At 37.0% G+C, this 16,588-nt stretch overlaps 1 protein-coding gene across 1 annotated transcript in view; it reads left to right on the top strand.

The window, feature by feature from the left end:
* The window catches only part of LOC115419464 (solute carrier family 41 member 1-like), a 12,254-nt gene extending 69 nt beyond the window's left edge, over positions 1-12,185 (top strand). Inside the window, 7 exon segments of the mRNA XM_030134258.1 lie at positions 42-83; positions 86-184; positions 3,580-3,727; positions 5,409-5,488; positions 7,744-7,875; positions 9,698-9,846; positions 11,018-12,185. Of these exon segments, the coding sequence (XP_029990118.1) occupies positions 42-83; positions 86-184; positions 3,580-3,727; positions 5,409-5,488; positions 7,744-7,875; positions 9,698-9,846; positions 11,018-11,203 (836 nt within the window). The 3' untranslated portion in view covers positions 11,204-12,185.
* Positions 12,186-16,588: the final 4,403 nt, after the last annotated feature.

Genomic DNA, 16,588 nt, shown 5'->3' with positions numbered 1-16,588 from the left:
CAGTGTCCTGAAGGTCGATGCTGATACATCCTGATCCTCAGGTCTCCAGATCGGCGTCATCGTTGCGTCCAGGAAAGTTGGCATCACCCGGACAACGTGGCCACACCGATCGCTGCGAGCCTTGGAGACCTGATCACCCTGTCCCTGCTGGCTGGCATCTCCACAGGACTGTACAAGGAGCTGGGTAAGACGCCTCAGTTTACCCTCTGGTGTCCCACTTAGAGCTCTGACCCCCAAGAGGGTGTAATCTGCACAGCGCCATAGTAATGTCAAAATGTTTTTTTTTTTGGTTTTTTTTTGGGGGTTTTTTTTTTTATCAAGATCTTTTTATTGACGTTTTCTCAATATAATACAAGTGCATTACTGAATGGTCCTTACAGAAATCTTAAGTAAGCATGGGTGTAAATCAAACGCAGCTAGCACCATAAAAAAAACAAAAACAGAACAAAACAAAGCAAACAGAGCAAACAACAAACTGTACTTAAAATCCCTCCTCAATCATTGCCAGTGCAGTAGAAATAATAAAGGATCACTATCAGAACAGAAACCTGCACTAGAGAGTAAGTACAGAGTAAGCAAAAATGTTTTTTATACAGTTGGTTTTGAATTTTTTTTTTTTAACACACATCTTTATTACATTTTAACACATTACATATCTTTTCTGACATGAATGGTAACACTGTGTGAGTCTCCCCTGAGCATAAACCCCCAGAACCACAAGCCCCCCCCCCTCCCGAAACAGCAATGAAAGTAATAACAGAATTACAATTGGCAGACAATATAACAAATAGTGACATGAATACTTGTCAACATCCATTTGGTTTTGAACTTTTCAACATTTTTTTGTATTTCATCAACTTGAGCTGGAAACAAAAATACCAAATACTCACTAGCTGTCCTATTTTTTTTAACCCACTTTAGTTCACTTAAATAAATACTCTGAAATTCAAAATCTCAACTGTAGTTGTTTTGGACAACATAAGACTTTATTACTTATGTGAAATTTTTCAGAAATATTTTATTGTCATGTAAAAATCAAGGTCAGTGAAGTTACCATATTTGGTTCCTTTCCTATAGCCTATGTGGCCAAAAAAAAACCAACAAAAAAATACATATATTGTTTATTTATTTAGTTAGTTTACTTTATTTTGAATATGCAATGAAACAAAGTAATCCCACTTACTTTTTACAAATGAAACAGATAAGAAAACAAAAAACAACAAACAAAACCTGTTCCTTTGAAAGGAACATTACTTTAGAACATAAGAACAACATACAGTCATGGAAAAATTATTAGACCGTCAAAAGTCATCAAAAACATGGTTATGCAATGAAGTACTTACTTCACATATCAGATTGGATCAAATACAGACACAAATGCATATTTGTGGACATTAGAACTTCACTAAACTAACATAATGTTGGTCTTTTCTGTGCAGTACTGGATATACAGTCACGGAAAAAATTATTAGACCATCAAAAGTCATCGAAAACAAAGGTTATGCAATCCAGTCCTAACTCCTGTGTGTGTCATGTGACTAAAACAGACAGAAAAGAAGACATGGAATGTCTAAAAGCACTGTTTTTGTCAGTACAGTGACATAGATATTGATGGAAGAACTGAAGTGATTTTGGTTTTTATCAAGAAAACATGTTAAATGGGTAGATATCTGCTCTGAAATTAAACAGTTTTGAGCTAAAATGTGTGAATGCCCATTTTTTACTCAATTCAGAGAAACTTTCCATTGTTGTTTACAGTGGGCTGGTTTTAGTGGCCTCTGACCTGACTCAAATTGTGAAAAACAATATGACGTTTTATAATCTGAAGTATAAAGTGTGCATAATATGCTCTGGATACCAGAAGGTTAATGTTGATTTGTTGGGACACGTTATTGGAAAATGCTTTATTTAGTCGTCACGCAGTAACAGGCTGTTCGGACAGTGGCTCCAGCTGCATGTGCATATGAGCCTAACATGTGACACTGTGGTAAATAAAGATATCACCCAACAACACCTGACCTCACTGCGTTTTAGGAATGAATTCCACAGCTATTTGACTTTGTCGTCAGCGCCACCGCCTCCTCCACACCCATCTGTATTAAACTGTTTCCTCCTCTTAGCACAGACAGATTCACAGAAAAGCAATGAAACCATCCTGACCCAAATCCCATAAGTCCTCCCTCTGTCTGGAAGGCCACAAACTTTACTCACTCCAAATACCGCAGAGACGGACTATATTCAGCTCATTGGGCTTGTTTTGGTTGAAACACGTTAAAACACAGCTGGTGTCTGGGTCTTGTGTACAAACCGTATGTGGTCTGTCTACTTATATATATGTTGGGTGGTTGTACTCGCCTCCAACACATAACAGCAACACTGCCCCTACAGACAACATGGAGGATTATCAGTCAGTACATGAGGTCATAAGAGTTCAGCTCACAGACTTAAATGAACTTAATCCATAAACCCACTGCTACTTTTTGGCAGATCCCAAATTAATTTTTCACTCTATTTAACCTTTTGTATGTAATTATTCTCCATTTATTATGATATTATCCTCAGCATTTTGCATTTTTCACTGTAAATCAGAGGTCTCAAACATGCCAAATCCGGCCCCCCAAAGGGTCCAGTCTGGCCCGTTGAATGAATTTGTGAAATGCAAAAATTACACTGAAGATATTAATCATTTTAGTTCAGGTTCCACATACAGACCAATTTAATCTCAAGTGGTCAGATCAGTAAAATACTATCAGAACTAGAAAAGCACTGGGAAAGCGCAGACTCCACCAAAGTAGACCCCCCCCCCCCCCCCCCCCCCCCGACCACCACCAAATCATTTCATTAATCATTTCATTAATCATTAATCATTTAATCATTTGTTCCTTGTGCCGTTATCAACATTTACTGAAAATTTAATCAAAATCCTTCCATAACTTTTTGAGTTATCTTGCTAACAGACAAACCCCAATGAAAACATAACCTCCTTATCAGAGGTAATAACCTATAAATACACACAACTCCAATTTTTTTTCTCTTTGTAATATAACATTTTCATGTCATTTTACTGTATTTACACTAAAACAAACTATCATTTCACAAAAACACAAATAACCTGAACAAATATGAATATTTTGAATTGTCTGAAGTGCAAGTTTACCCATTTTCTGCCTGTTATTGGATGTTTTGTGTATTTGTAGATCCACTGTGATCTGTACTTTGTAATGTACACGTGTAAATGATAAACTGAGACAGAATATTTTAAAATTGTACTTAGTTCTCTTAAGAAATTTCAGTTTGTTCATGTTGTTCACATTGTTTTAAAGGATAGCTGGTAGATGTAAACGTTTTCATTGCATAATTTAACTTTTTCCACTCTAAAACATAGAAAACATTTGGAGTTGACATTATTTATATATGATTATGTTATTGTTTCGCTGGTCTGGCCCACTTCAGATCAAATTTGGCTGAATGTGGATAATAAGATCATAACCAATGAAAAGTGCGTTACAGTAAAAACAAGAATATTGAATTATTATTATTATATGAATCCCCAATATTCATTCTTTTCTTTCTTTTCAGAGTTCAACAACTACGCCAACCCACTGGTGTGTGCTGCGTTCGTGGCCATGTGTCCCCTGTGGGTCCTTATCGCCAGGAAGATCCCATCCACGAGGGAGGTCCTCTACTCTGGATGGGAGCCCGTCATCATTGCCATGGCCATCAGCAGGTAGGACACAGCAGGAGAACTCTGCTTATGCAAACTTTACCCAGTTATGGTACATTAAACCTGGTAGCATCTGCACACCCACAGCGACTGGTTTTAGGTAAATATTAGACACATGAACTATGAGCGGATGTAACTCAGGGGTCAGAACCGAACCGCCAGAGGGTCCAGTCTGACCCATGGGAGGGATTTGTGAGTTGCACTGAAGGTATTAACTCTCAAGAGGGTTGGACCGGTAAAATAATAGCATAAATGATGACAAACTCCAAAGGTTTGTCTTAGTTTCAGTGTAAAAAGTAAAATTCTGTAACATTATATGATGAAATATTTAATATTTACAAACTATGCTTTCACAATAAAATGTGAATATTCTAAACAATCATGAACAACCTGAAATTTCTTCAGAAGAATGAGTGGAATTTTATTAATATCATTAAAATTGCGCTTTTACTTTTTTGCACTAAACACGAAAAATTATTATTTACATTAGATTAGATTAAATTAGATTAGATTAGATAGAACTTTATTGATCCCGTGGGTAGAGCCTCAGGAAATTAATGTTCCAGTAACAGCACAACACCAAATATATACACATATAAGAAATATTACAAGACAAAAAGGAAAGAAACAGACACAACAAACCCCACCCCTTGTGTATATTGTATCTTATTTTGTCATCGATCCAGCTGATGTCATCACGTCTATGCATGTGCTGATGTCACATCAGTGGCCTCTATATATGTGCCAAGTCTGAAGTAAACTGAAACAAAATTTATGTTTTTATAGACGTTTGAAATTTTGCCCATTATAAGTAAATGGGAGAGGAAAAAAATTTGAAAAATTCATAAAAATTTCAACTTAGATCTACTGTTCCCAAAATGCAATCAGAGCTATTCTTGGTTACTGGTAATCTATAAACCCAATTTGGTATGAATTCAACCAATAGTTTTGCTGCTAGAGCTGTGTTTGTTTATGAAATTCATATGAGGTCGCCTGAAATTTCTAGTAATTGTTAAAAAAAAAAAAAAAGTAAAATGATTCACTATATATTTTATTATAATTAAAACACCACACATTTTTCGTAATAAAATCAAGTTCAAATAAATGCAGGATGTAATATCTGAGAGGACCAAACAGAGAATGGGAAAATTTCTTTACCCGCCTGGCCCCACTAAGACATCTCCAAGAGAAAATGTCTCCGTTTTGAATGTCTGGGAACGCCAGAAATTTGTGATGTTAAAATGTGGTCATGAGCCAAAAAGGTTGGGAACCGCTGTGCTAGAGTGTCAACAAAGAAACAGAACAAACCGAACTGAATGGGGTAACAATAACTAAAAAAATATATGTAGTGAAAAATGGGCAATTGCATATTAGAAAGTACTAGTGGAAATAAATAATAAAATAGGGATAATTTCTAAGTTAATTTATATATATTATGTATAATTTTACTGCTCTGACCTGCTTGAGATTACAATGAAACCCCTGATGTAAGTTTAATTCATTTTTGTCTCAGTAGGTTTACAGAAGCTTGGATGCTGCTTAATACAGATAATTATTCAATTTAATTATTTTCATTTTCTCAGTGGAATAGTTTTTGCCTAGAATATTATATGTATTTCCAAGCCCAACCTAAATTCAGTCTGTTTTATTGCTGCTCTAACGGTTAAATCTTCTGTTCTTCCAGTGTCGGTGGACTGATCCTCGACAAGACTGTTACCAACCCAAACTTCGCTGGTATGGCTGTTTTCACCCCCGTCATCAATGGTAAGCCACAACACCACTGAGTGCATTTAGAGGAAACATTATTAATGTGAGTGTGAAACGCTGGAGATTACAGCAGCTGAAAATAACACATAACAAAGGATTAATGTCAGTGTGAAAAGTAAAAATAGAAAAATTTGTTCTCACGTGATAGATATTCATGTCATCGCATCCATCTGTTACTAAAAGCAAAGGATGACAAATGTGTTCCAGAATTAGATGATGTGTAAAGTGATCATTTAGAGCTGATAGAGGGAGGTGGAATTAAGGGCTCATTAGGTGGAAAATAACAAGCAGCTCTTTATAATGACATATTCCTGAGTGTAACACCGTCTATTTATTTATTCACTGTTTTTTTTTTTTTTAAATAATGTACAATATCCCTGTATTATACATTAACTCACACTGCTGTAAATGCACCAGAGTTAATCTAATGGTTATTTTTATCTGCAGTCCCTGGACAGATATTAACCCTTAAAGACCCAAACATCCATCGCTGACCAAAACCATCTACTGATCTAAACTGTTTAATACATGTTGAGCCACTAATCCTATCAATACATGTAAATAATTGGTGTAAAACAACAAAAAATTAAAGACTAGAGAGACCAGGGTTTTGATAGAGCAAGGGTCAATCAGTGTAAAATATTTAATAATTGCTGAACCCCTAATTCTATCAATACTTGTAAATAATTGGTGTAAAATACAGTTCTTCATCTTTTCATGGTCATCAGATATGACCCATTTGGACGTTCAGAGGCTCCGTAGTTACCATGGAAACACCGTCATCTTCTACAACATTGATTCACAAGTAAAACCCACAGACTCGGATTAATGACTGGTTGGAAATGCTTGGTTTACGTTCAGTTAATGATAGATTTTTCCTGGAAAAGTCCCTTTTTCTTCAGTTTTCTCTATTTTTGACATAATAACCCTCAACTTTAATCTGACTTTATGAACATCTCCATGATCAGCGAATTAACTACAGGAAGAAACAGATTTTACTGATAAAATACAACAATACAGAGGATAATAACATAAATAAATGGTGATAAATCACTTAAGAAATGTTTGATATAGAGAAAATTCCATTTGAGAATTGACACAAAAGTAGTGCTGAGTGTTTATTGATTTATTTTGATTGATTTTGCACAGTGCCGGTAGGTCACTGGGGCATTTTCGGAAATTTGTTGCGATGTGCATTGTGGGAAGCAGAACTCCACGCAGCTGCAGTACAAGAGGCAATGAAGCCGTTTCTGTGTTTGTTGCTGCTGCAGCCATAATGCGGCTGTGTGGAGCTCTGCTTCCCACAGTGTACGTTGCGACAAATTTCTGAAAATGCGAGCCTTCCCTCTATGTATATGTATACAAGCAAGGAATGAATGAACATGTGAATTGAAGTTGGAGATTGTTACTTAAACACAAGCTGTAATTAAAAATAAAGTTGACCTCTGAAGAGTGGTGGTGGTGGGGTTTAGGAAAAGCAAAAAAAAAAAAAAAATTCCGAAACTGCCCGACTGACCTACCAGCTCTGTTGTAAACAAATTGGTTGTTTATGGTGGAGTACACTTCAAAATTGTTCACCGTGAGAAAAGATTCAGGTGAGTAATCACAAAAAGACGTGATACTTGGGCTATGACTGGGGTTTTACAGATTTAATGAAAAATAGGTGACAAAAATCATACGCAGCTTTAAACTTAACTTGTAGAAACCTGCAGGAACCCTTTATAAGTACAGTCTCAGAAAAAATTATTAGACCACCCTTGTTTTCTGCAATTTCTTGTTCATTTTAATGCCTGGTACAACTAAAAGTGCATTTGTTTGGACAAATATAATGATAACAGCAAAAATAGCTCATAGTTGTTTAATTTCAGAGCTGATACCTATCCATTTAACGTGTTTTCTTGATAATAACCAAAATTAATCAATATATATGGCATTGTATTGACAAAAACAGTGCTTTTAGGTATTCCATGTTTTTTTTCTGTCGGTTTTAGTCACATGATACACACAGGAGTTAGAACTGGATTGCAGAACCATTGTTTTTGATTACTTTTGATGGTAATAATTTTTTCCGCAGCTGTATATTTTAGTTTAGTTTAGTTTATTTCAGACACAAACATAATACAAAACATATGAAAGAAAAAAAAAAAAAAAAACAATACAAAATTAAAAATCCAATAATAGAAATATATGTTTGTGTTCTGGACTCACGGTGTCGTATTCTGTTTGTGTTTCCGTGTTTGTGCGTTCCACAGGTGTGGGCGGTAACCTGGTCGCCGTTCAGGCCAGTCGGATCTCCACCTATTTGCACATGAACGGTCTGCCCATGGGGGATCCCAACCCCCCCAGGAAGTGCCCCACACCCTGCTCATCCTTCTTCGGTTCCAGTAAGTGTCTGGGCGGCTGCGGAACATTCCACTGTTTTATCCTCAGTTTTATCCCATAAAACTAGAGTTTTCCAGGGTTGTTTTTTATTGTGTTTCATAAAACCCATCCTGCAATTAGAGGTTTAAATTTAGAAGAGACCACAAAGTACACATTAACATTTACTGTGTTTATACAGAAAATATTTCTTCAACATGATCAGAGATTCCAATTTCTAAATAAAGCGATCCAACAAGTATTTATTTTAAAATAATGTGCATTTTCTGAGGTAAATGTGTTTTACTCCACTTAGCATTTTATTCTAAGATTTTATGCATAGTTTTTTACTTTCCATCATCATCATTTGTTTAATTCTCATGTTTTTTTTTTTTTTTTTTTCTGTTGCAATTTGAGATTTAATATATGAAACATGCTTTATAAATTACATGTATTTGTATTCATTTATTATACTTTTTTTTTTACATAAATCAGCCAATCTGTTGGAAGTACATTAATCGCTTTTCCATTGACCCTCAAATTGTGTGAATATAACTTGAGCATAAAAATTTACTTTATAGAAAATTCTATATTTGACTGAAAAAGTCACTTTTTCCTCCATTTTCTCTGTTTTTGATATAATAACGTTCAACTTCAATTTGAGCTTTTATGGACATGTCATGATCTGTTAATTAAATATAGGAAAATACCAAATTTTCACTTAAGAATGCAACATTTTGAGCATATATTCAAATAAATGGTGATAAATAACTTAAGAAAAGTTAAAAAAAATAGAGGAAAAATCATTTGGGAACTGCCACAAAAGTAGCTCTGGGTCTTTATGGGTTAAAGAACAGACACAATAGACCTTGACCATCACTGACTCTATTCAACTTCATTCCTTTTTTTTTTTTAAACCTTCTGTTTACTGGGTTTTTTTCACATATAAAAACAAAGAACATAGTTCCGTTGTTCGATCCGAAAGTCAAACAAATACAAACAACATACAGAACAAACCCCCCTCCCCTGGCACACATCCCCTCCAGCTTACAGGAAAAACAAAAATAAATAAACAGTAAACAAATACAAAATAAAAGTACAAAATTCCCACTTTAAATTTTACCAAAAAAAAAAACTCCAAACAAAATAAATAAATAAATAATAAGTAGTGATAAATCCAAACTGCTAGGCACACCAATATTGTATAATACAATACTCAGTCAAGAGAAACATGACAGATTGTACTATTAACATAGTTCAGAAAAGGAGTCCATGTCTTTTCAAATGTGTTAAAGGCTCCAGTTTTCCAGTTTGTGAAAATAGAGCACCTCCTTGATCCATTTTGAGAAGGCTGGTGGAGATGAGGATTTCCACTTTAACAATATAAGCCTCCTGGCCAATAAAGATGTAAATGCAATCAAGTCTTATTAACGGAGGAAAATTTAAGTGGAGCAGGCACAACACCAAATAGAACTGTAAAAACATTAGGAACAATTTTCTTTCCTGTTTCCGTAACTTCTTTCCTAAACTAGAAGCACTCGGAGAGCGCAGACCTCCACCAAGGCTGATCAGTGGGCCCCCCCGTGGGCCCCCTGGGCCCCCCACCCCCGATCACCCCCAAAAGTTAATCATTTCTTCCTTATCCCATTTCCAACAAACCCTGAAAATTTCATCAAAATCTGTCTATAACTTTTTGAGTTATGTTGCACACTAACGGACAGACAAACAGACAAACAAACCCTGGCAAAAACATAACCTCCTTGGCGGAGGTAACAAGTGAGATCACATTCTATATGTGTGAGGAGTGCAGTCTGAGGTGGTAAATCTGGACCCTTTCCTCTGTTCCAGCTGTGAACTCTCGCTCTGCTCGTGTGCTCTTCCTCCTCGTGGCCCCGGGTCACCTGGTCTTCCTCTACACCATCAACTCTCTGAGGGGAGGCCACACCACCCTGACCCCCATCTTCATCACCTTCTACCTGGCTGCTGCACTACTGCAGGTACACACTCAGAAACACCTCAGATTATGTAACCACTGGGAATCTAAACCAAGTTAAGGAGGAATGATCACCAGGTTCTGAAGCTCATGTGTGAATGTCGTGAATTGAACCTACAGAAAAATAACAACTGCAGAGTCATATACTAGGGAGTATAATCATTTTAAGGGACTGGGTTTAAATAGACTGGACTTCTACCATGAACAAGTAGAACTTTAGCAGCACTTTATGCTACTTCTAAAAATATAATTTACTGACTTCATAGAGCCAAAGTCTTGCTTCTCCCAGTCTGATCCACGGGACTTTTTTTTTATTTAACTTTTATTTAAACAGTAAACAGAGACATTTTGAGATTAAAATCTGCTTTGCCTAAATATTGTTAAAATTGCACTTATTTCTCTTAAGACATTTCAGGTTATTTAAAATGTATCTAATATTCTTTTTTTTTTTTTTTGTGAAAAGATAGTTTGTAAATGTAAACATTTTCATGTCATATAAAAAATCTGGAGCCCAATATGATCTCAAGTGGGCTGGACCAGTGAAATAATAACAGTGGAAAAGTAAAATTACATTATGAAAATATTTACATCTACAAAGCATACTTCCAAAAATGTGAATAACAAACAACCACGAACAACCTGAAATTTCTTCAGAAAAATTAGTGCAATTTTAACATATCATACCTCAGTTTATCATTTATACATGTACATTACACGTTACAGTGGATCTACAAAGGTACAAAACATTTAGTAACAGGCAGAAATTGCATTTGATTCTTTTAAGACATTTCAGGTTGCTCATATTTGTTCAGGTTATTCACATTCTGTGAAAGGATAGTTTGTAAATGTAAACATTTTCATTTAATTTAACATTTTTACACTAATACAAAGACAAAAATTGGAGTTGTCATTATTTATTTATGGGCCAGATTGGACCCTTTGGCGGGCCGTATGTTTGACACCCCTGTTTTGAAAGTTAAACTCCTCTTAAACTCATGTAGTTGCAGCAACGGGAAACTTTATAGTGTTTATAGTGTCATTCTTAAAATTCTTGCTTCTTCGACTCCATAATAGCAGTTGAGGGGTTGGAACACAATCATCAGTAGATTTCCACCTTCCGTTTTGAACCATCTGCATGTGTTCACCCTCTGCGCTCCGTCTGAATCTGTCTCCAGGTGATGATCCTCCTCTACCTGGCCGACTGGATGGTTCACTGGATGTGGGGTCGAGGCATGGACCCCGACAACTTCTCCATCCCGTACCTGACGGCCCTGGGCGACCTGCTGGGGACCGGCTTCCTCGCCCTCTGCTTCCACATGCGCTGGTTCATCGGGGACAGAGACAGTAATTTGGGCAATTGAATGCATGCACCAACACGTGCGCACACACAAAAAAAACAAAAGAAAGAAAAATTTGAATCGGCTTGTACGAACAGCGACAAACATCACCCTTATGCCTGAACTTTATGTGACTCTGTGAACAGTACAAGGGCTATTCTTCTGTGGGGCTCTGACTGACGGACATGACAGGCCAGTAGTGTTTGATCCTCATCGTATCAGGACGACACTGATGCGCCGCAGCCCGCTACTCGCCGCAGCGACCGTGGAACAAACCCCCCTCGTATGACGGATCCAGCCCCACAGACTTCTACTACTCCTCTACTTTACGTAATAAGAGTCCTACTACTTTTGTTGTTGTTATACTATTGAAATTATTATTTTGGTAAATAATGCTTTTAATATGAATCCATATCTCGGTTAAGGGCAAGTCTTCATTATTTTCAATGGGGACGTTCCCGTTTATAAATGATTTAATTTTAACACTTGAAACAAAACGGAGAAAAAAAAACAAAACAAAAGAGAGCAAAAATTTTATCCAGACAGGCCTAGAATGCTTAATCACCAAGTGCTATGATGTAAACAGAAGCGAATGGATGTTTATGTACAAATGAAAATTATTCTTGACGTAGTGCATAGGGCTAGCTGTTGTCTCTCTTTTACTTTGGTCTCGCCGCGTGTACGAAACAGGAGTTGGCGTTTACTACAGGGGACTGGACCACAAACATAACAGCTCAAATCCCTTCTGGCGTAGCTCCAATCATTGCTTAATTCCAGTCAGAACAGAAAGTGGAGGTCGTCATTCCTGTACCTCCTGTACTCCCTCACAATCCTGGCTTTTGAGAATTGTCAATATCAGATTAGAACGAACACTTACATCAGCCACTAAAAGGATTAATTGACCTCTTACATTAAGACTTGCCTAATAATCGCCTGTTCTCAACTATTTATTAGCGAGGATTGCTTGTAATTAACACAATAGCCTTTTGTAATCCCTCCAAAAAACACACACAAAAAAAAAAAACCTTCGCTTCACGGAGGTTTGGCGTCCTTCCTACCAAATTCTGAGGTTATGCAAGAATCCGAAGTCCAGTTGTATTTTGTCTTGGCTTTTCGTTGTGAGCAAACACACAGAAACTGCGGAAAAATAGTAAGTGGAACATGTTGAAAAGTATCGGCGAGGAACAAAGACGCACACTTTACTGTTTGTTGAGCTAACTATAGATTTATTGGAGGATGCCATGGGTGATGGTGGTGGTGGGTGGAGGGTTGTCGAAGTCTGGTTTCGTCCCAGACTGTTCTAGGTGAGAATAGTACCAGTCCCATCCTGCCTGAAACCATCGGCCACATTAGTACTAGTTGCTGTGTTTCCCATGCCAGGCTTACTGTAAGTGACAAGAGGCTCAACATGCTTCCACACACCGGAACAAACCTGCAGAGCTCAGCCCGATGATCGGAGTCGGTCCAAAGTGTGGACGTGTGTTGCGTTAGCGTAGCCAGGATGTACTCATTAGTGTTCAGCAGGTGGTACAGTCTGACACCAGGGGAAAGCTACTGATTACCCAGGTTGGTTTTTGGGCAATGATTGTTTACCAGTTGTAGTCTGTTGTCTGATGGAGAAAGTCAGACGTCTACATCCAGCTTCTACGGATAAAAATTGCAAATTGGTTTCCATTTCAGACTATTGAAACGTCAGAGTAGTTGTTAAACGTGACTAAAAGGTTCAGTCACACCAGAAGTTAGAAATAACACTGACAGCTGCTGAATTTGGGCTCAAAACGTCCTTAGACTTCCATTAAAGGGGTCATATTTATCTAAACCCACTTTTATTAGTCTTTAGTTCATTTATTTGTGTATTTGGGGACAATAATAGTTCGGAAAATTTGAATTTGAACCCTCCAGGTGCTGCATAGCTATCTTTATAATAATTTTAAACAAAAATCAAGTGGATTTCTACAACCTGTTTGAATTCCTTCTTAATTTGTTGCATCTATAACTAGTTACGTCACAAAATTTGCACATATCAGGTCCAGCCTTCAGACGAACATTTCTCCAAGTTCGACATATTTGTTTGTCAGCAGCAGCAGTTGTAGTAAAAACTGAAAATATGTCCAAACTTGGAGCTCATTACCTAAAATGTTCAGTTGTTGGTTGTATTAATGAACTCAAGTGGCTGAACGGGACAGAAAACACGGTTCAGTTAATGATATATTTTACTGAAAAGTACCTTTTCGTAAGTTTTCTCTGCTTTTTATATAATACTTCTCAACTGTTATCTCATCATGATGATTAAAATACATGATCAGTAAATTAAATATAGAAAAAGACCTGATTTTCACTGAAAAAAAGGAAAATACAGAGGATAATATGATAAATGGAGATAAATCACTTAAAGGGCTCATATTTGTCTAAACCCACTTTTATTAGTCTGTGGTTCATTTATTTGTGTATTTGGACCCTAATAGTTCAGACAGTTTGAATTTGAACCCTCCAGATGCTGCAAAACTATCTTTAGATTCATTTTAGCAAAAATCGAGTGGATTTCTACAACCTGTTTTAATTCCTGCTTAATTTGTTACTTATATAACTAGTTACGTTATGAAATTTGCACATATAAGGTCCAGACTTCAGATGAACATTTCTCCGAGTTCAACATAATTGTTTGTCAGCAGCAGCGGTTGTAGTAAAACTGAAAATGTCCAAACTTTGAGCCCATTACCTAAAATGTTCAGTTGTTGGTTGAACAGGACAGAGCAGCACAGCCAATAACCTGGAGGGGGCGGGGCCTGAAGTGTCTCCTGTGCATTTAAAGGGCCAGCGCTCCAAACCACCTTTCTGGTGTCATTACTCAGAAATAGGGTTGAAGATGGACCTGTGGAGTTGAATGAATGAAGAATTCAGACCCAAGCAGAGCATTTACAGTTTATGGAGACCACAGAGAAATGAGGGAAAATGAAGAATTCCATTTTAAAAATAGCAAAATATCACTACTTTAAAACTGTCTCCAGAAATAATAACTCAGTAGATTTCATGTAGTCACTCAGTTCCATTATTTAGACCTTCTAATAGTCAAATGGTGATCCTTTTATTAGATCACTCTTACATTAATAATCATTTAAGGCCAATAGAACAGCTAATTCACCTGCCTCTGTTTACTGAATAAATCAGATTTGACAGATAATTCGACTATTGATATGGTTAAGAAGTTCAATTAAAAAGATGCACATGTTGAGCCAAGTTTACTCTTTCACCATATCAGTAAATTAGCATTAGGTAGTTCCGTCAACTTTTATACAATCTATGAGTATTTCCAAATTTACGTTTAAACCATCTGCAAAACATCTGTACATTGATAACATATCAGAATAATATAAAATGGAGAAAGCTATAGTGTCCTTTAATTCTGTATATATTTTGCTCTGAAAGGGGTTTAAACTGGATTCAGAAAGGTTTTAGAGTGAATATCAGTTTGTGGAACAGGTCGGTGGTTGACTTGCGAACTCTGTTAGCATGAATGTAATGTAAAGGATCAGGTCTGTTGGAATAGGCCTGTTATTGGCTGATTGTTTTGGTCGGTCCTCCCTCTGTGCTGACGAGATGTGGTTTGTGCAATAAGGCAGACCTGCTTGTGTCTTTCTAGCATTTTAATTTGCGGAGATTTAACCGTTTTGATGTCAGGTTTGACAGAAGTTCCACCATAAAAAGCCTCCCCCAGGGTTCTATGCAAAGGCTTAGTGTTTCCCAGACAATGTGACTGGTTTAAAGAAAAACAAAGAAAGGATTTCCTTGAAGTTTTCCAGATGTAATCCAGAGCTAAGACCAGGTTTTCCTTTATTTCTAGAGACCAAAATTGAAAGTGAAAAAAACAAATGGTTAAGAATAATGTATTGTACGGAAGTTGTCTTTAAAAATAAGATGAGAGACTGGATATTTAATCGAACAGCAAAACGACTGATCAAATAGTGACACACACACACACACAACAAACTACCTGCCACCAGATTTTAAGAATCAGCTGGTACGAACCGTAGTCTTCCTCCGGCTGCTCACAGGAAACTGGAAGGTTGAAAGAGGAAGTAAAAGAGAAACAGCCATTTTGGCAGACTGTACCGAGTACAGACGTTGGCCTAGAGGCAAAGTCTTAGAAGAAACACGCATGTGACGCCTGACTTTAGGAGCGTTTGTCAGAGCTCTGTGCTGTTTTGAAGGGGCCAGCATGCATGTGGGGCACATAGTGTGAATGTGCAAAACTTGATTATTTACCTGTTTAAAAAAAAAAAAAAAATCAGATTTAAAAAAAAAAAAACTTGTTAATTATGTTAATTGTGATTTTTTTTTTCTATTCCTTTCCTTCTTTCTCTAATCTTTTTAACGTTTAATGATCATTGTTTGTGTTGAATGAATTTCATCAAGCGAACAACCACTGTAACGAAGAAGTACACTTCTCCACGCTGGTCAAATGCACAAAGTACTGTAATGTTTTGACACAGACACCAGAGGGCGCTGCTGGTGCTGCAGGGATCCCTCAACTGTATAACTCCTCTGTGCACCTGTACATCCTCTGGATCGAAAAAAAAAACAAAAAAAAACCACCCGAATTCACCCGGAGTGACATCTGATTTCTTTTCTACAGCGTTTTGACTGGTGTCCTGTTGTAAAATCTTTCCATCTGTTCACTCAGTCTGTTATCGTCCACTCTCTTACTGACCAGGTGCCAGCGTTCTGCCTCTTATGTCAATGGAAAGTTGTGAATACTTCTATAAGGGGGCAAGAAATGCTTTGTCTATTTATTTTAGAAGCACACAAAGCAAATTGTACATACTATATTTATTCTATATATAAGGTTGTTTATTTTGTCATTTCTTTTTGGGTCCTTTCTTTATTTTTTTGTCCATTTTCTTTGTCTCTTTTACAATTTTTTTTTTTCCCCTTTTATTTCGAGAAAAAAGGCCAGTAGAGCTTGTTGGCACTCGCTGCAGTAGATAACCGGTGAGGCTAATGACTAGCACAGTGCCTAATACCAGTTATATGCACCACACAAACACACATACACACATACACACATAAACACACACACCCTGCCTCAAACAGGGGGACTTACACAACATGTAATGGCCTTAACCTGTCAGAACCAGCTCGCCTCAGAGTAACCAATCAGGAGCTAGGTTCGCCACGGAGTAGAATCTCTTAAATTAGCGTTGATTACTAAAAGGTGTACAGTGAGTTGATTATGATGCGTATTGTAATGATGACTTTATAAGCAGCAGTGGAGAGGAGGGCTGGTAGCATCAGTTCGAAACCAGGACTCGGACCAGGATCCAGGAATCAACACCAGTTCAAGTTAAGAGAAAAAAAAACAAAAACAAACACAATTGTAACGTACACAAATGTGCGATTCCAGCTTCGAAA

Source organism: Sphaeramia orbicularis, chromosome 5 (assembly GCF_902148855.1).
Source record: "Sphaeramia orbicularis chromosome 5, fSphaOr1.1, whole genome shotgun sequence".
Classification (NCBI taxonomy): domain Eukaryota; kingdom Metazoa; phylum Chordata; class Actinopteri; order Kurtiformes; family Apogonidae; genus Sphaeramia; species Sphaeramia orbicularis.
Note: the sequence above shows the minus strand (reverse complement) of the source record. Positions and strands in the feature narration are given on the sequence as shown.